The 22,400-nt window shown below is 36.4% G+C and overlaps 2 protein-coding genes across 2 annotated transcripts; both read left to right on the top strand.

The window, feature by feature from the left end:
• The first annotated feature begins 11,146 nt into the window (after positions 1-11,146).
• On the top strand, positions 11,147-12,535 carry LOC115878294. The gene has a single exon (XM_030894750.1). It carries the CDS (start codon positions 11,147-11,149, stop codon positions 12,533-12,535), a length of 1,389 nt encoding a protein of 462 aa, XP_030750610.1.
• Positions 12,536-12,552: 17 nt separating this feature from the next.
• On the top strand, positions 12,553-13,578 carry LOC115878293. The gene has a single exon (XM_030894749.1). The coding sequence runs from the start codon at positions 12,553-12,555 to the stop codon at positions 13,576-13,578; it is 1,026 nt and encodes a 341-aa protein (XP_030750609.1).
• Positions 13,579-22,400: the final 8,822 nt, after the last annotated feature.

Below are 22,400 nucleotides of genomic sequence, written 5' to 3'. Positions count from 1 at the left end.
TAACTGAGAGAGAGAGAGAGTAATTAATTAAGAGAATAAGAGAGAAATAGAATAATTAACTGAGAGAGTGTATGTGCGTGTGTGTGTGCGAGAGAGAGAGTAAGAATGATATATTCTACAATAATATATGATATGAGAAGATAATTATTATTTTTACTAAGGTATTCGTATTAATTGAGTGTATTTATTAATTAAAAAATAAATTATTAAGAGAGAGAACAGACTAGAGTTGAGACTAAATGCGTATCGATAAATTTGAGCGTGAAAAAGAAATATCCGGACCAGTATCGCCAAACAGCGCTAGATATCGCTTTTAACTCCGGTACGGCAATTTAAAAATCGATCGGTCGGTGGCAAATTCCTGGCCAGTGGAACCAGTGACAAAAAATGTACTACCTTTTTTTACTGCGTTAAAGAAAAGATAAATATAGATTTTGTTCGAGAATTTATTTTATTGAATATATTTAAAATAATATATTACAAAAATATTAATGATATTTAGATAATTTTGAGAAATTAATTATGATAATCAATTTATGAGTATAGGTAAAATATGTACGTGGTTCAGAAAGGGATCCGGCTCGAAGGACCAATGTTACGGGCGAGAATTAAGGGGCTCAGTTCATTAGGGTGAGTTAATGTATCAGGACAGTGGGCACTCACCTTTATTCCCGTTCTGGACTCGTACCTGTTGATTTTTTGCTTGAACAAAACACTTGAGGATAGCGCGCGCTTGGAGGTGTACACTGTGTACTCGGCCGATCTTGTCACTCTACGTACTCGACTACGGCTACGTACCCACTGAGGTTTTTCGGGTAAAGGATGGGAGGAAGGGATAGAATCCAACACAAAGAAAAGACGGCTTTTTCTACAGGAAACGGTCTCTCCAGGAAAAATGCTCCAGCCACTTTCGAACGTCTCATGAAGGTGGTGTTAAGAGGATTAACTTGGAAAATGTGCTTCGTTTACCTCGACGATGTATTGGTTATGGGAAGAACTTTTGAGGAGCATTTGCGAAATTTAGAAAAAGTCTTTGGTCGCATACGGAATGCTGACCTGTACTTGAACCCGAAGATGTGTAGCTTATTCCAGCGACAAGTGGAATTCTTGGGCCATTTAGTCTCGGCAGACGGTATTTACAAAGACCAGAAGAAATCTGCTGCAATAAAGGATTGGCCTAAACCTAGCGACAAGCATGAACTTAGAAGTTTTCTGGGTTTATGCACCTATTACAGAAGATTTTTCAAGGGGTTTGCCAATATAGCTGCACCCTTACATAGACTTACAGGTGATGAAGTCGGCTACAAATGGAACACCGATTGTGTTGTAGCCTTTGGAAGACTTAAGACGGCTCCGAGTGTTCAAGTCCTATTTTAGCCTACCCACAACAACAAGGGAGGTATATCCTGGACACAGACGCCAGCAACATCGGCATAGGTGCAGTGCTATCACAAGTGCAAGATCGCGAAGAACGAGTGATAGAATATTACAGTCGAGTTCTATCTAAACCAGAAAGGAATTACTGCGTTACCCGGAAGGAGCTGCTAGCAATTGTAAAAGCAGTTGATCATTTCCATAAATATCTGTATATCCAAGAATTTTTAATTAGGACAGATCATGCGGCTCTCAAGTGACTTATGGAGATGAAACAACCTGAAGGCCAAATAGCACGATGGCTCGAGAAGCTCGAACAGTATCACTTTACCATCCAACATCGTGCTGGGAAGATGCATGGTAACGCAGACGGTTTATCCAGAAGACCCTGTCAAACCGATTGTAAGCACTGCTGTAAAACGGAACAACGTGAAGGCTCTGTCATGATAAGGAGTTTTAAGCTTAGAGCTGATGAACAGTGGACGACAACACAACTGAGGAAAGACCAAATGGAAGATCCAGACATTGGAGCAATACTACGACTCAAGGAAGGTAACAGCGAGAGACCACCGTGGCAGGATATTGCGGACAGAGAGCTGGTTTTCAAAGCTCTCTGGGCTCAGTGGAATTCACTGGTGATTGAGAATGGATTGTTAAAGCGCACATGGGAAAGTGCATGGCAGGACAGTAACAACTGAGTTACTGGTACCAAGGAAGAAAGTTACCCAGGTATTGGAAGAAATTCACGGTGGTAAAACTGGAGCCCATCTTGGAGTAAACAAGACCTTGAACAAGCTGAAAGACCGTTTTTACTGGGTGGATTATTGCGAAGATGTTAAGAAATGGTATCAACGTTGTAAGATTTGCGCAGCTAGACAAAGACCAAGTACTCGATCTGGGGAAGAAATGGAACAGGATAGCGTTGGACTGTCGTTCGACTGTTGTTAGCCAGTGACCGGATGAAAGCTCGTTACGACCTCAGAGCTAATTCTACGGGATTTCAACAGGACGATATGGTATGGTTATATAACCCGCAGCGTAAGAAAGGGAGGTCCCCAAAGTTAACTCCAACACGGGAAGGTCCTTATACTCATCAAGAGGATAAATGATGTTGTGTACCGGATTCAACGCAGCCCTAGAAGCAAGATGAAAGTAGTTCATCTGGATCGATTGAAGAGATACCAGACAGGAAACCTTGATCGGGACGATCAAATTTGAGAAGGGTGCAATGTCAAGGTCAAGGTGTATGTAGCGCTAAAATGCAATTACTGGTTGCCTGCATAACCGCAACGTGTCAAGAAAAATGGCGCATCCGCCAGAAAGTAAAAGATATTTTTAGGCGCCATCTCTTAATCAAGTCGACAAGTAAGCGAATCAGACAATGGAATTGTCCAGTATGAAATAGAACGCTCTCCGAGAATTGTAGAAGTTTCGAGAAGCAGTCAATAGAGTATATAAGCCCGCGTAATTGGCAACTGGGACAGTTTTTGGAGTTTTTGAAATTTGAATATACCGCGCTTTAAATTATTACGAATCGGACAATTTGGCGAAGGAATTTTATAAATAGTTAGTTATTGTGTGTATAAGGTGAGACAATAAATTCGTTAAGTATTTATCGTGACTTTAAATTAGTGGACCCACGGAATCCGTAACAATATTTTTAAAAAATCAATTGGCACATCTTATAAAATTTTTGGGGTGCTATTTAGAACTCTAATCAGAATCAGAACTGTTTTTCAACATTGCATTTCCTTGGTAAAGTCGATTTTTATGTCTATCATCGTGACTATCTATAGTATCGGCCATTAATGAAATTTTTAATTATTGATATTTTAAAAAAAATCAAATAGTACATCTTACAGAACTTTTGGGGTGCTATTCAGAACTCTAATTAGAACTGTTTTTCAACATTGCATTTCCTTCTTAAATTCGATTTTTGTGTATATCTATAGTGTCGGGCATCAATGAAATTTTTAATTATTGATATTTTTAAAAAATCAAAAGGTTTATTTTGTAAATATTCAAAATGTTTATTAGTGGAGTGCCCAGAGACTTTTACCTCGGAATTCAATTACTGTGAATGTATTAAAGTGAAACCTTCTGTATTGTGTTTTATAGGTAAAATACTAAAATATTTACCCATTTTTTTCGTTGCTATTAGTTTTTTATTTTAGTAAGTAAGTTAGTAATTAGTTAGTTAGTAAGCTAGTAATTTTAGTAAATTCTTAGTTTTATTTCCTTCTTAATTTATTTTTTTTTTATTTTTTTTTCTATGTAAATTTATTGAAATAAATGTATCTATGTATAAGCTATACCTATTCTGTTTATATGCCAATCATTGCAATTTTGATTGAAATCGAATTATACAGGGTGGCGCGTCATGTGTGTCGTTATTATACAGGGTGGTGCGTACACGATGCGACTTTTGCAAGAAGAACAACAGTTTGTATTGAAGTGAAACTTTATGAACTTATGTAAGTTAATTTAAAGCATTTTCTAAAATTATATTGAGTTATACAGGGTGTCCCCAAAAAAAGTTACACATCAAAGTTTTGTTTTTTGTAATGGAACACCCTATATATTAATTGATTTTCGGATTCTACTAAAAAAATAAAGGCAAGTTTCATTAGAATTGTATATGGCTAAAATGTATAGTTTTTGAAATATTTAGCATTTTCTAAAAATGAAGGATAAATTTTAAATTTTAATTTTTTATATTTAAAATTGGAGGCTTTTTAATGAGATATGTCAATGTACAAGTACAAAATAAATGTTATTACTGTTCTCTTCTAATCACGGAATGTATATATATATATATATATATATATATATATATATATATATATATATATATATATATATATATATATATATATATATATATATATATATATATATATATATATATATATATATATATATATATATATATATATATATATATATATATATATATATATATATATATATATATATATATATATATATTTCTATATATTTCTATATATATTTCTAATTTCGAAAAAAAGTAGAGAAAAATAGAAAAAATTTAAAAAATAAAAAGTAAAAAGAAAATTGTTTTGCTTGTCGTAAAGGAGGGAACCAAGCTCCACTCCCACAACCGGTTTCTGGGCCTACCCTTCATCAGGTGGGCTGTCCAGGGGTTGGTTCTCACCGATACGGCAAGCAAAACTTCTTCTATATCTACAGACGATGTCGTAAAGTGTCGGTGAGATATTAGTGCATCTCCCGTCAAAAGATGGTAAAGAGCGTTTTTCGGCCCGCTCAAATATATGAAATGAACAAAATTCTTACAGCTTTAGTGTATATTAATAAATAATATTTTCTTGCCTTTAGCTGTGTATTTGGTGTATCTTTTTACTTTTTACTTTTTATTTTTTTTTTAATTTTTTCTCTACTTTCGATTTTTCGAAATTAGAAAAAATACACAGCTAAAGGCAAGAAAATATTATTTATTATATATATATATATATATATATATATATATATATATATATATATATATATATATATATATATCATTTATATTATTTATACGGTCATTTATATTATTCTCTGTCTTACACGTTAAAATCCTATACACAGTAATCAAATGGTCAGGTCGGTATATATATATATATATATATATATATATATATATATATATATATATATATATATATATATATATATATATATATATATATATATATATATATATATATATATATATATATATATATATATATATATGTAAGAGTCTTGTTTTCCGTTAAAAATTGTTTATATTAAATTGTGTTATTTTAAGAAATAATATTTTATTTGAATCTCTAATTGACTTTTCTTGACCGCATGTATATGTATAATGTCGTTTCCTAGACGATGCGGTTTGCATTGTTGATGATTATTTTGACTGACGTCGCCATTTATCAAAAAAATTAAATTCAGATTATAATTGTGTGGAAAATATTTCTGGGACTGAATAGAAGGAGTGAAGTATTATACAGGTGAGTGATTTTGTTCACTCACGGGCATTACTGGGATTTGTATGAGAGTAGTTTAATATTATTCAGTTAACAGTTATTGAGCTTTAGTAGTAGATAGAGAAGGGTATTTTAGTATTACTTTTCTGTGTGTGTGTTTTATAGTAGACAAGTGTTTATCAAAGGGCATTTTAATATAGTTTAGTTGAAAGATAGATGTTTATCAAAGAGTGTTTTAGTGTTATTTATTATAGATACGTAATGGACAGCTATTTATCAAAGAGTATTTTAGTAATATTTATTGGGTGTGATTTATAATACCTGGCAAATTATCAAATTATATATATTATTATTTTGGAGTGTTTTATATTTTTACGTATGACCCAAATTGTTTAACAACAACATTAAGCTATGTCGCTTTGTGGCCATCCCTTTTGCGTGTGGGAAAGACGCCTTGTCGCTTAGCTGCGGAACAACAATAATAAGCTATGTCGCTTTGTGGCCATCCCTTTTGTGTGTGGGACAGACGCCTTGTCGCTTAGCTGCGGAACAACAACATTATGCTATGTCGCCTTGTGGCCATCCCTTTTTATGGGACAGACGCCTTGTGGCCTTAGCTACGAAAGAACAACATTATGCTATGTCGCCTTGTGGCCATCCCTTTTTATGGGACAGACGCCTTGTGGCCTTAGCTACGAAAGAACAACATTAAGCTATGTCGCTTTGTGGCCATCCCTTTTGCGTGTGGGACAGACGCCTTGTCGCTTAGCTGCGGAACAACAACATTATGCTATGTCGCTTTGTGGCCATCCCTTTTGTGTGTGGGACAGACGCCTTGTCGCTTAGCTACGGAACAACAAAAAATATTTAACTATTTTATATACTCGATTATGGTGATGTGATCATGTGCGTTTTCCAGTGATGCTCAAGTATATTTTATTTTTATAGATTGCAAATTGCGTGATCATAGAGTGAGAGCATTACACAAGTGTCCCGGCATCTAAGGTGAGTTTAGCTTCTTTTGTTTATGTTGTTTGAATATTAAATTGATATTAACACCATTCATATATTATGCTATATAAACAAAAAAAAAATATTATATTTTTCTTACTCGCTCTTACAATATATATATATATATATATATATATATATATATATATATATATATATATATATATATATATATATATATATATATATATATATATATATATATATATATATATATTTTTTTTATTATTAATATTGATATTTATATTATTTTTTTATTATGATTCGACATGTGGCTAAGTAGAATAACATTAATGCTAGACTTCGCAATAATCGTAAACATACTTTGTAAACTGATTAATTTCGATAGTAAAGACTATATTATTGTAAAGTTATGAGTCGCCTAGTTTCAAAACCCGACAAATCCATTTTTCGAGAAAAATGAGTTATATATGTTAATGGATTCGTCTTCTAGTTCTTTACAACCTAACATCATATATACTTTGCAAACTGCGACAAATCTTATCATTTCCTGGCAATAAAATATTGACTTTATATTTACTCTTTAACAACTCTAAAACAGTTTTTTCCAATTTCTCAACATTTGACTTTTGTGGATTTGTCGTGTTTTTAAACTAGGCGACTCATATTACGTAATTAGTTTCCTTAATATAAAGCTTTTTTTTGTTCTCGAGAGAGAAAAGTGTGTTGTGGTAATACTTCCTACGGCTACGACTCCATAGGGCGCCACGCAAGCGGCCATTCGTTTCGTAGATCACACCACCTTGTATCCGTTTGGTTAGTGATTTTCGGCCAAACTCATTTAACTCAACGGACGAGGGGGCCCAAGAACCACAGCCTTCTGCATACTCATCGCGAGCTTCTCGGATGAATCTCGACAAGATGGAATTTTCCAAAGTTCAGTCAACAATTGGTCCCTCATCCCTCGTCCTTCCTAGAACGCCGAAAATAAGAACCATCTTAACTGAATACTCAGGATATAGCCTGCGCAGCTCGCTGATCAACTCAATGTATTTCTTTCGCTGATCTTGTTCCTTCGCCAATATATTGCTGGAGCAGAAAACTCAATGATAAACATGGTGCGTGTTCGTTTCAGGCTTTTGTTATGTTGAACCCTGTTCTCAGTTGGAAAATCGTAATTCCAATAGATTCAGCAGTTATCGTTCTTCACTACGACCTCGATTCTACCTGGAACATTATTATAGCAACATGGGTGCTTCATCTATTTCAAATGAATATCCTAAATGGTAGTAAAGAACTCCAAGTACGGCATTATATTAATATATGTAAATTTTACCATAAATGCATAAGAGTTTCGGGCTTTTGTTGGCAGGCACTATATTTAATGTCCGCAATGTCAGTAAACTGCAATAATATGCAATATACTGCAAATAGCATTAATACTAGATTTTGCCAAGTCGATCAGATCACTTTGTAAAAGTGTATATTAAAATTATTATTATTAATAAAAGCTACCTAAATTGGAATTTACTTAATATGTAATTAAAATAGCCTAATATGTAATTAAAATAACCCAGTGTGCGTTAAACCAAATTAAAACAGTTTTTAACATAAAGAAGATAATTCATGTTAAACTTTAAAAAGAAAATATCACAAATCGTCCAAATATTTTAAAATGACATCCGATTAAAAATTAATACTGGGGTAGCAATGCCTTTCATGCCGTATCCGATCTAATAATACCTGACAATACCTGACAATATCTGTCAAATCTATAATTTCTTATAATTGTTAGTGCGCTACCCACGTTCAAACCAAACCTGACAATATCTGTCAAATCTATAATTTCTTATAATTGTTAGTGCGCTACCCACGTTTCTGTGTATTTTATATATTATATATTGATAAGTTTTTTATATTGATAAGTTTTCCGTTACTGTTTTGTGTTATTCAGTTATTTTAACCATATTGTCTATATTTTGTGTTATTGCGGTTGTAATTTTGAAATAAGATATTATAGTTCTTCATTGGAAGTATTAAAATACTTTTACTCGTTATATATCATACCATATTCATTATCATTATCATATCATATAAGTATTATCACATTTTATATCTGCAATTTAAAAAGAAATCGAGACAAATCAAAAAATAATAATATGATATTCAAATTACTTTATGCTTTTATGAAATATTATTTAAGTGACACAAACTTGAAATTGTTGCATTTATCTTCTTAATAATAGAAATGAGTGATTCTGATTATGGAAACTTAACTGTGAATATATATGGCATATTAATTACATAATGCACAATATTCAGAAATTATTTTTTTATTGTAGGTTTTTAATTAAATATGGAAACCCCAGCAGAAAACGAAAATAATAGTGCAATTAGTTGCATTATTTGCGAAAATTTAGGATCTGGTTCAGAATTAAGCACAGACTTAGGAAATATAGTGAAAATTACTAGAGGAATTCCAACATTGAAATCTACTTCAAATGAGAGACAAGACGGATTAATTCAATTTTTACACACTGATTTTGTACATGCCCATACAATCTGCAGACAAAAATACACAAAAAAAAATATATTGAGATTCACAAAAATCAGAAAACAGATGTTTCTTCAGAGTCTCCTCAGAAAAAAAAATACGAACTAGTTTTTCAACAGATTTTGATTGGAAAAATAACTGGTTTAATTTGTGGTAAAGAAGCTAAGGAGACGAAAGAAAAAAACAAAAACAAAACACAACGAAAACAAATTGCATACGTTAATAGTACGGCTTTAAAGAATAATTTACTTTGTAGCTTTACAGAAAAATGATTTCTGCAGAGAAATTCATAAAATAATTTCACGAATAATGGATCTGCAGAGTTTTGGTGCAAAGTACCATGCAGATTGTTATCAGTCTATGAAAAATTCAATACAAAGTTATAATGTCCCCATAAAAAATAATCCTCGAACTTTAATGGTAGATGTAGCTATGGAAGAAATATATAAATATATAGAAAAGAACAATGATTGTCAGTTTTCTTTATAAAAACTAAAGAATATACTGCCGACAGAATACGTACCTGAAGATAAAACAATTAAATCACGATTAATTTCTCAATATGAAGATAATATTACTCTTTCCAGTAAATTCGGTTCAAATACAATGATATGTTTGAAGAAAATATACCATGAAATTTTGTCTGAAAATTGGTACAATGAAATGATGACGAAGAATTTAGAATTTTGCGAGCGGCTGGAGAAATTATTAGAAAAAATATAAGAAGTCAAGTTTATTGCAATGACTATTATTTAGCTAGTGACAAAATGTTTTCAAACCTTGATGAATACATTCCAAAATCACTGAATTTTTTACTATCGGAAATAATTTTTAGCGATAAGAAAAATAAACTAGAAAATATTTCATATTTTGACATTAAATGCAAATCAATTGCACATGCCATTATAGCTGCAGTACAACCACGATCTTTCCTTATAACCCCTACATATTGCTTTAGCTGTAATGTTTCACCGAAAATTCGGCTCTAAAAAAATTATAAAGATATATGTAACAGCTTAGGATTTTGTGCTTCGTACAAAGAAGCATAACTATATGAAGCTTCAACGACTATTGCAAATTCGATAACAATAGAAAAAGGTGCTTTTGTGCAATTTGTACATGATAATGCTGACTTCAATGTCAACACAATTGACGGCAGAGGTACATTTCATAATATGGGATCCATTGAAATAGTTACCCTAGGTAAAAGACTAGCGTATAGAGAACCTATTAAACGACTATTAAACTTATTAAAACATATTCCAACTGAATCTACCATAGCTGAAACCGGAAATATTCCTATTGAAGTATACCCAGCTTCCGCAGGTGTAGGGTTTGAAAAAATGATTATCAAATTAGTAGAAAAAGAACCAGATATACTACAGCCACAGAATATCTAGCTACGCAACAGAAGCCTCGTTACATGCACAAAATTGTAGGTATCAAAAGGAGACAGGCTTTTAAAGCCTGTCTCCAAATCAGATATTTTGATGCGATAGTTTCGCTACTACATAATAGAAAGCGATAAATTTTAAAGAAAACAGTTTTCTACAAACGAAATTTAAAAGAATTTTGTGCAGTGTTGCCATTGTGTAATTCATATTGTAATACTTCCTGATAAAGCCTACCTTCAAATTTGCTACATCATTTAAACATATTAAAATAGATCAGAGCTCTTTTTTCAAACGTTAAGTATTTAGAGAGAGCATATAAAGTGGTACCTTCTAGAGTACCATATGACACCACTTTCTGACGTTCGATAGGGTTCATATTTGATATATACCTTCTTAATTTTGATGACATTGCAATATTATGATAGCTTGAACCATAATAAGTGGTCTTCCCCTACGAGATGCGAGACCTTGACGTTGGTGGGGAAGCTCCCGGCCAGGGCACCGGAGGGGACCCCTCTTGCGCTCTGGCTAGGTCTAAGGAGCATCTCAATGTCTTGTCCCTGGCTGTAGTGTCGTGGCCAGGGAACTGCATCAAGACATAAAAACGATGCCGGACGGGACCTCCTACGGGACTTAACGTCCGTCATACCGTAAGTCTCTCTTAGGAGAGAGACATGGGGGCTTTGGCTTTACTGTCTGAGCCGCGTGGATGAGGTACCACTATAAAAACCTCCCAAATCCTACGGTATAGTGCGCGCCAAAGGGATGGATGGTCGGGGGGAAACCCGACCACTAGCGACTAACCTGGGATACCGGGCGACCTCCCAGCTCATAAATGCCTAGTCACGGTATTGCGGGGCTCTGCCGTGATGGTCGTTTCTTTCCCCTGCTACTCGTGGGATCATTATATGGACCAAGAAAGCAAAAAACCCAATGACGAGGATGGATCAAACCGTCCCGATCCTTCTCCTAAGGAGGAGGAAACTAAGGAGCGTGGGACTATTCCTACCCCAAACAACTCACCTCAGCCGGATCAGGAAACAGAGGGGCCCAGATCCCCCTCGCCTGAGAAGGCAGAAGGTGAACCTCCTTTCGGGGTCTCCAAGCAATTGGAGAAATTATCCCTGGAAAAGAAAAGGTTTGCAGGGGCGACAAGAAAGCTCCTCTCAAGACTTCTCAAGGGCGGAATGCCCTATGAGACCGCTCTGCAGACGATTCTGCAGCGACAAGCGGAGAAACAAAGGGCACAGATAAGTGGGGGTACCTCTTCCGGGAAGAGACAAATCAACCCGGAGGAGAATAAACCTCACACTGGTGCTCCTAATGCTAGCAAGCGCATCCGCTCGGATGCAAGCACGCCTGAACAGAGCGCTAAGAAGCCTTGTAGGGAGGGCGCAAGAAGCTACGTGGAAGCCGCTGGGGAAATAAGGGTTGGAGTAATCCGACCTAACCACCCAGAGAACAGCCTATCCACCGAGCAACTCTTGTTGTTGAAACGTGCCATTATGAAGGCCGTGGACGCAAGCACAGAGGAAGGACTACAGGTACGCTTCCAAGGCTGCTCGATTCGGCCTGGATGGCTGCTTGTAATCTGTGCCGACGAGACCAGCGCTGCGTGGTTAGAAAGGATGGTCAACGACCTTTCGCCATGGCAGGGCATGGAACTCAGGGCAGTAAGGGGGCGGGATATACCCAAGCCTCATGTCTGTACGGCCTACATTCCCGATGATGAGCCTGGAGAACGGCTCAGAGGGGATGTTGTGCTGAACAGACTTAGAAGAATGAATCTTAGCCTGCTAACTCAGGAGTGGAGAATCCTCCACCAGAGTGATGCAGGGCCGGGACAAACCTGGACCTTTGCGGTTGATGAGAGATCCATGGATCTCCTTCGCCGCAACGGATTCAGGGCCTACTTTGGGTTTGGGCAGATTACCTTCCGACCCAGAGATAAGGAAAATGAAACCAATACGGAGCAGACCAGGGCGTCAGTCTCGGGAGATGGTGGGGACCATCCTACAGCCTCTCGGGTGACGACTGACGCCACGAGGTCTGGCAACACCCAGAGGGAGAGAGCTGGAGGCAAAGTAGTGGCACGGAAAAACCCGGCCATGAAAGGGTCTAAAGCTAAACCCTCTGGAGCCTCGGGGAAGCCTGGCAACTCGAGTGGGAACAAACCCACCCGGAAAGGCAGGCGGAACGAATGTAGGTTTCCCACCAAAAGGGGACGTAGACCCCCTGACGGTGGGAGCAAAACCTAAATTTGACTACTGCAGGGATGGCTGCAGCAGTCAAATGTATACAAATTAACCTGCAACATGCCAAGGCCGCCTCTAACGTCCTTGGCAGAAGGTTCAAGAAGGAGGACGTGCATCTCGCCTTCATTCAAGAACCCTGGGTTAACTCAGGCCGCGTATGTGGCCTTGGGGACGCAGAGGGTAGGCTAATTACCGCCCCTGGAGTAACCAGACCTAGGGCATGCATTTTAGTAAAAAAGAGCGTGCACTCTTTTAACCTTTATAGGTTCTGCTGTCAGGATGTGGTGGCGGTACATATCAAGATCCCAGCGGGGAGGAGCGGAGGAGGAGTGGAGTTCATTGCCTGCTCAGCATATTTCCCGGGAAACAAGACAGCGGATTTACCTCCTCCAAAGAAAGTGACAGAACTAATCTCCTTCTGCAAGAGGAAAAACCTACAGCTGGTGATAGGATGCGACGCCAACGGCCACAACGAGGCATGGGGAAGCACGGACACCAACTTCAGAGGTGAGTTAATTCTTAATTACTTAATAGGTGAAGGGTTAGTAGTTAATAACATAGGCTCCGAACCAACCTTTCTTACTTGTAACAGGAAAGAGGTTTTAGACATTACCGTCAGCTCTAATTACTTGAGCAATAGGATATCCAATTGGAGGGTATCATCTGAGCCATCGTGCTCGGATCATAGACACATACAGTTTGAAATAAGCGTAGGTGAAAGAACTCTCCTGCAATATAGGGATCCTAAGTACACAGATTGGGAAGGATACAACCGCTCACTCGTGCATCTGCTGGAACCCACAATTGCAAAAGTGAGAGATCGCGACGAGATCGAGATTGCAGCGGAGCAACTGCGATGTGCAATTATAACGGCTTATAGTGAAAACTGTCCACTTAAAACAAAGAAGATAATAGAAAGTCCTCTTGGTGGAACAACAAACTGGACAAAAGAAGAAAAGAAGTGCGGCAGCTTTTTAACCGCGCTAAAGTGTCAGGTAACTGGGAAACTTATCGTGCGACGTTGGCGGAGTACAATAAGGAAATAAGACGGGCGAAGAGAGAGTCCTGGAGAAGGTTCTGTGGGAGTCTGGTCGATCTACCTCAAAGCACCAGAATTCACAAGATTCTCTCAAAAGAACCAGTGAATGAGCTAGGGACGATACAGCGCCCCGACGGTAATTTCACAGAGTCCAGGAAAGAAACGCTACAGATTTTGGCCCAAAAACACTTCCCAGGCTGCTTGATACTAGGTGATGAAGAGCACCCCCCCCGATACTCATGCGTCGTAAAAACCGGCCCAAAAAAGAGGATTGGGAGATAGCGAAGAAAGTAATCACCTATAGGGAGACTAAAGGGGCGATCGAAAGTTTCGACCCATTCAAATCCCCAGGAGAGGACGGAGTGTTTCCGGCCTTATTGCAGAAGGCTGAGAACATTATCGTCCCTCGCTTATTAAGAATTTTTAGGGCAAGTCTGGCATGGTCACACCTGCCAGCTGACTGGACGAGAGCAAAGGTGGTATACATACCGAAAGTGGGGAAACAAAACCTACAACCTGGCTCATATCGACCAATAAGCCTTACATCATTTCTGCTGAAGACTCTGGAGAAGATATTGGATGGACACATTAGGGGGAGGATTCTTACGTCTAATCCCCTGAATGTCCGACAATATGCTTATCAACAGGGAAAATCAACAGAACTGGCCCTCAACAATTTGGTAGGGGAAATTAAGAGTACCTTTGATCGCAAAGAAATTGCGGTAGGGATATTCCTAGATATTGAGGGAGCATTCAACAATGTCACCCCTCAATCGCTCCTAGGCGCTGTGAAAGCACGAGGAGTCGAAGCTACCATAACTGAATGGATTGAGCAAATGCTCAAAAATCGAGTAGCAACGACCTCGCTCAGTGGTGAGTCCGTTAGGTTTGTTCCGGGCAGGGGATGCCCGCAAGGAGGAGTTCTCTCTCCTCTTCTGTGGACCCTGTTAGCGGACGACCTGATGGCAATCATCGATGCATACGAGGTTGAAGCACAGGCATATGCGGACGACCTGGTGATCCTAGTAAAAGGACACAAAGAGGAGGACATCTCCTCAAAAATACAGGAAATCCTAGATGCAATTCACGGCTGGTGCACACTGGAACAATTAAGTGTAAACCCACAGAAAACCGTGATCATACCATTCACCAGAAGAAGGAAAACAGACAAACTGAAACCGCCCATTCTTCTTGGTGAGACAATTCCGTTTGCGGAGGAAGTTAAGTATCTGGGATTAAACCTGGACAAAAAACTTAGCTGGACCTCTCATCTGGAAAAAACATCAAAAAAGGCTTGCTATGCTCTATGGGCATGCCGCCGAATTTGTGGTAGAAACTGGGGATTAAACCCCAAAAATATGTACTGGCTATACGTGACGGCCATCAGACCTATTATCACGTATGATGCAGTTACCTGGTGGCAGAAAGCCAACCAAACAACGGCAAAGAATAAATTGTCGAAACTACAACGACAAGCATGCTTAGCGGTGACTGGTGCCTTCCATTCCACGCCGTCAAAGGCTATGGAAACCCTACTCGATCTACCTCCTCTTCAAATTCTTTTGGAAAGAGAGGCGAGATGGGCTACATATAGGTTTCTAAATATAGAACGAGGAAGCCAAGGAACAATTATGTTCATACAAAACCGCTAATAGAAGAACTACAGTCGGATGAGATTATGGGAATGATCTCGGATCTTACACCACCAGTCCAACTCTTGACGCGCACCTACAACGTCCTGTTTCCGAATAGGGACGAATGGGATAAGCCGGGAAACGGTTTATTACGTGCGGAAATGTGTTGGTACACGCACGGATCCAAAAACGAAAAAGGATCTGGCGCAGGAATTTACTGCAGCAGTCCAAAGACTGAGATCTACCACAGCCTTGGAAAACACACCACAATTTTCCAAGCTGAGCTATATGCTATTGAAACCTGTGTGCAAATGCTGGTAGAACAGCAATACACCGGGAAAACAATATGCATATTTTCGGATAGTCAAGCCGCGCTGAAAGCACTTGAGGCAACGAAAAGCACGTCAATGACGATTCTTCATTGTAAGAAACTACTCAATATACTGGGAGATAGAAACAAAGTGTCGCTAATATGGATACCGGGACATGTCGGCCTAGAGGGAAATGAACGTGCTGATTCCCTCGCCAAAATTGGTGCAGGCTCGCCATTCGTGGGCCCAGAACCGACACTTAGCGTTCCTAAAAATCTCGCAAGAGACAGGCTCTGTGAAAGGGTTAGGGGTGCGACGTTCCGGGACTGGAATGACAGTCCCGGAATGGAACATGCCAAGAAAATCCTAGCAGGGCCATCCAAACATAGAACAGGAGAACTCCTAAAGGCCGGTAGGAATTGAGCGCGTACGCTCGCTTAGTGTACACGGGCCACTGCCGGCTGAGATCTCACCTACAGAGGATGAGACTGGTGGAAGACGCCGAATGCCAACTCTGTATGAAAGATGACGAAACAATGAAGCACGTTATGTGTACCTGTCCCGCTGGGGGCAGGACCAGGTTTGAGATGTTTGACAAACCCATGCTAGACCTATCAGACCTAGAAGACATATCGCCCTCGACATAACGGCCTATATTAAGAGGCTGGGTCTTGAGGATGAACTTTGACGCTCTTGTAAATTAGAGCTTGTAGAAACTGAGCCACAATAGGCCCTCGCGGCCTCAGTGGAGGGTCCCCCTTGGGACCCACTCTTAGTCAAATACAATACAATACAATAATAAGTGGTACCATAATATAGTACCATATTACGTACATGGCGTTTGATAGGGCTTAAACTTGGTATACTACGTGTCTTTGGGGACATTGTAATTTTATGATACCATGGAGCATATAAAGTGGTACCTTCTATAGTACCATATTATATTACCACCTCCTGATGTTCGATTGGGCTCAGAACTTGCGTATTTTTGATGACATTGCAATACTATAGTACCATGAAGTATATCAAGTGGTACCCTAATATAGTACCATACTATATATGTACACGGCGTTCGATTGGGCTTAAATTTTGTAAACTACTTATATTCGGTGACATTGTAATATGATGGTACTATGATGCATGTAAAGTGGTACCTTCTATAGTACCATATTATAATACCACTTCCTGACGTTCGATTCAGCTCATATTTGATATATAATTTCGCATTTTTTATGACATTGCAATATTATGATACCATGAACCATATCAAGTGGTACCTAATATAGTACCATATTACGTACATGGCGTTCGATTGGGCTCAAACTTGGTATACTACGTATCGTCGGTGACATTGTAATATGATGGTACTATGATCATATAAAGTGGTACCTTCTATCGTACCATATTATGATACCACTTCCTGACGTTCGATTGAGCTCATATTTGACATATAATTTCGTATTTTTGATGATATTGCAATATTATGATTCCATAAATCATATTGGTGTGGCAGTGGTACCATAATACAGTACCATATTACGTACATGGCGTTCGATTGGGCTCAAACTTGGTATACTACGTATCGTCGGTGACATTGTAATATTATGGTACCATGGAGCATATAAAGTGGTACCTTCTATCGTACCATATTATGATACCACTTCCTGACGTTCGATTGAGCTCATATTTGACATATAATTTCGTATTTTTGATGATATTGCAATATTATGATTCCATAAATCATATTGGTGTGGCAGTGGTACCATAATACAGTACCATATTACGTACATGGCGTTCGATTGGGCTCAAACTTGGTATACTACGTATCGTCGGTGACATTGTAATATTATGGTACCATGGAGCATATAAAGTGGTACCTTCTATCGTACCATATTATGATACCACTTCCTGACGTTCGATTGAGCTCATTTTTGACATATAATTTCGTATCTTTGATGATATTGCAATATTATGATTCCATAAATCATATTGGTGTGGTAGTGGTACCATAATACAGTACCATATTACGTACATGGCGTTCGATTGGGCTCAAACTTGGTATACTACGTATCGTCGGTGACATTGTAATATTATGGTACCATGGAGCATATAAAGTGGTACCTTCTATCGTACCATATTATGATACCACTTCCTGACGTTCGATTGAGCTCATATTTGACATATAATTTCGTATTTTTGATGATATTGCAATATTATGATTCCATAAATCATATTGGTGTGGTAGTGGTACCATAATACAGTACCATATTACGTACATGGCATTCGATTGGGCTTAAACTTGGTATACTACGTATCGTCGGTGACATTGTAATATTATGGTACCATGGAGCATATAAAGTGGTACCTTCTAAACTTGGTATACTACGGATCTTCAGTGACATTGCAATATTATGGTACCTTGAAGCATATCGAATGGTAGCATAATATAGTACAATATTATCATTTCATTTCCTGGATCTCGATTGGGCCCAAATTTGGTATACTAGCGTTTCTTTATAAAGATTTGTTTAATTAATAATTTTAATTTATTGTACGATGTCGTGACAGCAACTTTTATGCCGAATATGATATTATTAATTTTACCTGTGTCACTTTTCAAGATCTACCTATGTCTATATAAATAGCGTGGCAAACAGAAGAAATTTGTTATTATAGTATTTTTTAGTCAAGTAACATTTTTTGTACTGCATTTTAATAAATTATTTCCATTATTTTTAAACTTATATTTCATTACTAACGTTACAGCATTAATAAATATCACTATCAATCGCCCTGTACATATATTATTAATTTTAAAGGTATTTTCTTAGTTAACATTATAAGGTAGTGTATATTAAAAATGTATGTTTTGTAATAATATACTTAAAACTATTTTAAAAGCTAAACGAATAATTATTATATGTGTATCTGACAAGAAAAGAAGAATAGAAAGAAACAAGAAAAAGAATGGGATGATAAAAATACACAAGAAAAAGAATGGGATGCGAATTAAAGTCTTTTTGAATCTGGCAACTGTGCATATTTAGCCGAGCTTCACGGCCGTCGACGAGCCGTCGATCTATCGTCGATTCAAAACCGAAAATTCAAAATTTCCAATTATATTCTGATTATGATATTGTCGCGCCATCTAGTATTCTATTTGTGCAATTTTAGCTCTTCCATTTCGAGTATTATTCTGTTGCGTAGCTAGATATTCTGTGCTACAGCCCACTATACATAGCCGTTTGAATATTCTTTGGATGTACTTGAAATATAAGAGTGATAATAATGTTTCCGGTTGGAATGGATACATGAATCTTTTAACAAATATACAAGATTTCGATACGTCAACGACAGTTTTTTACCATTTATTAACGCAGCTCCAAGTGATTACAACACCATCTATACAGCTATGACTACATCTGTTAATAATGCTAAAACCTTAGGTATGAGAACTTGTATCGTAACATTTGATCAGCCACAATTTATGAAAGCTTCTGATATATCTTCTGCTATATGTTTATCTGAAGAAATTTTTGTTGTTGTAAGATTGGGTTCTTTGCATACTTTTATGTCCTTTATGGGATTTATTGGTTATATTATGGGTGGTAGTGGAATGAAGGAAGCTCTTTGTACCATTTATGCTGAACATACTATAGATCACATCATGTCTGGACATACATATGCTAGAGCAGTACGTGCTCACATTTTATTACAACAAGCATTATTCCGCTTAATTTTTGGCAATCTTGTAAAAAAATAATACACAATTCCGGCGTTTATTTAATGAAGAAGAAAATTCTACTATCTTTGGTATGTTCAATTATTCAGAAATAATTGAAAACGATCAATTAAAAATTTTGGCAGAAATTTTTGAAACAAAATTACTTGAACTGGAAAATAAAAATAAAATTTGTAAATTATGGATAAGATATATACCGAATGGTTTCCTTATTAGAAGATTTTATCGCTGCTGATAAATTAGGTAATCCGGAGCTACATTTATATTGCATCGAGCTTATGGTACCGATATTTTATGCATCAGGACATTTTCCTTATGCCAAGGCTTCACAAATTTACTTACAAAATATGAAAGAACTGCGTGGTAAAATGGATCCTGCAGAGTACAGAAAATTTAGTGAAGGATATTTCACAGTGAGACGCTCGGATTATTTTTTTTCTGGAATTCCTACAGACCAGACAAATGAACAAACCTTAATGAAATCGATGAGTGTCGAAGGAGACCCTTTTAAGCGTGGAAAGCGTAATGTATAAATGGATTAAAGGCGTGATTTATACTAAAGACATAATTGAAGGGATGGAAAATTTTTCAAACGTGTCTTTTAAAAAGAGCTATCAACATAGTGATTCCACCGACGCGACGCTAGAATTCAAAGAGATAACACAGATGTAAAACAATTGGAAGAATTTTTTATACAACATTGTCCATTTCCGGATACAGATTCAATTATATCGATTGCTGGAATAACTGGCGAACTATCCTATCGACTGGAATAACTGGCGATGAAAACATTAATTGTTATAATGCTTTTGAGGAAGGATTAAAAATAATGTAACAAACAGAGAAACAGAATTTAAAACAACTCAAATTGTCCCATAAAAATAAAGTAAATTCATTATTGGCAAAAAGAAGCAAAATTAAAATTAATTATATTTTTATAGCAGTTGATCCGCTCTTGATATTCCAGCGTATCTGTGTGTTAAAAAAATCCGATGAAGAGCTCAAAACCTACATGAACTATGAACTAGCACCTTATCCCCCTTCTCTTTTCGAAGATGGTCAAATTCGAAAAACGAAGAAATCGATATTGTACGAATTATTTCCAGAAGTATCGACATTTATTCACGATGTTCACGATTTACATTATGTAATTGATGGAGGTATGTTATTACACTGATGTAAATGGCAATTAGAGGAACAAATGGGAGCAATATGCGATCAGTATATTAGATATATAAAGAATAATTATGGCAAAAATGTGTACGTAGTATTTGATGGATATAAGTCAGACAGCATAAAAACAGCTGAAAAAAATCGTCGTGCACTTACAAATACATGTGCAGTTGTAGAATTTGGTGAAAATACAGTCCTTAAAATTGTCCCAGAGAAATTTCTTGCAAATGGCAATAATAAAAGCCGACTAATAGAAACGTTGAGGAAAAAATTATCTGAAAAAAGTGATGCAGACAAATTGATTGTGAAAACAGCTATTAATTTACAGTTGGCAAATACAATTGTAGTTTCAGAAGATATTGACGTATTAGTTCTCTTAACTGCACTAACTCCAAACGACGGTGAAATTTACTTTCAAAAGCCACCCCGAGGAAAAATTTTACGGAAATATTTTTCATCTAAAAGCTTAGAGAAATCACTACCGAAATGTAAAGAGCATATCCTTTTCCTACACGCTTTTACTGATTGTGATACGACGTCTGCTTTTTACAATAAAGGTAAAAAAAAAGTGTGCTACAAGTTTTGAAAAATGTAAAGATTTACATGACGCTGCTAAAGTATTTAAAAACACCAATGAAGATCCTGTTAATATATTTCAAGTTGGTGTTTGATGCATTTGGTATTTATATAATGCTCCCCAAAAAATTAAAGATTTACAAACAATGAGATTTAACTCTTTTTTGAAAGGTACAGATAGAAATAACGGCGTTCAATTACAACCTTTAGTACCAACATCTGATGCAGCATTTGAACATTTAAAAAGAGTATACCTACAAGTACAAATGTGGCTAGGTAATAACATTTCTATTGTAAGTTGGGGATGGAAATACGTCTGTAATAAATTTGAACCCATAATGATGAATCAATTACCTGCTCCAGAAAATGTATTAAAGATGCTGTTTTGTAATTGTAAGAAAGGATGTGGAAATGCTTGCGGATGCCAAAAAAGTGGTTTTCATTGTACTGCAGCGTGTTCACAGTGCAATTGTGACAGTTGTTTCAATGCATCCCCTATTATAAAAATAAGTGAAGTAGACGAAACTGAAAAAATCTAAAATAAATAATTTCAATAGTTTTCAACTTTGTTTTTTTTTACTTTCATTTTTTTTACTTGAATAATTTGAAACAGTGAAAGAAAATCTAGTTTTGACTTTCCCTATAACGTGAAATATATTGTCTTTCAAAATACTTATTATATTCGCAATTTAAAAGTAGGTATAAAGAATTAGCTAAATAATTTCGTATTTCATAATTTAAAAACTTTTTGTGTTGGAAAATTTAGTATGCATAAATGGTCATAATTCAAAGACCACTCAGTATACTCAATGGTATTAAAATATTTTCGGAATCGGAATTTTATAGCAAATTCACTGTACTAAATAAATATAAAGCATATACATTGAAAAACTAAAACTAAAGTGTAAAAATATATTTGCCTCACCCTGTATATCTATAAAAATATTTTTGAAATGTGAACTACCATTACACACATATTTTGTAAAAGGCTTGGAGTGAAAATATTAAATAGGAATCCTGATACAGGGTTTTTTCCGAACACGGGGCCATCTTGTATGTATGCATTTGTATATACATACAAATAACAAATAACAAACAAATAACAATTTTTTAACCACACATGTGTGGTTATTTAAAGACTAAAGTGAAAGCAACGAATTTAAATGGATAAACTTTGTAATATATCTTATCAACAATACAATAAAAAAAGTTTTATAAAAATTCGTTCACATTAAATGAATTCCGAGGTTTGTATCCCATAAGGGCTTAAAGCACTCCACTATAAGTATTGTTTTCTTATCAAATAAATATTGCATTGTATTTTTCATGCATAAAATATGTAATAATAATGATAAGAAAGCGATAAAATTCTAAATATTTATATATAAACCAA

The sequence above is a fragment of the Sitophilus oryzae genome, unplaced genomic scaffold, assembly GCF_002938485.1.
Source record: "Sitophilus oryzae breed Bouriz unplaced genomic scaffold, Soryzae_2.0 scaffold_1508_pilon_pilon, whole genome shotgun sequence".
Classification (NCBI taxonomy): domain Eukaryota; kingdom Metazoa; phylum Arthropoda; class Insecta; order Coleoptera; family Curculionidae; genus Sitophilus; species Sitophilus oryzae.
Note: the sequence above shows the minus strand (reverse complement) of the source record. Positions and strands in the feature narration are given on the sequence as shown.

Coding starts and splice junctions, on each gene's coding strand:
- LOC115878294 (XM_030894750.1), top strand. CDS start 11,147: ATGGTCGTTTCTTTCCCCTGCTACTCGTGGGATCATTATATGGACCAA.
- LOC115878293 (XM_030894749.1), top strand. CDS start 12,553: ATGGCTGCAGCAGTCAAATGTATACAAATTAACCTGCAACATGCCAAG.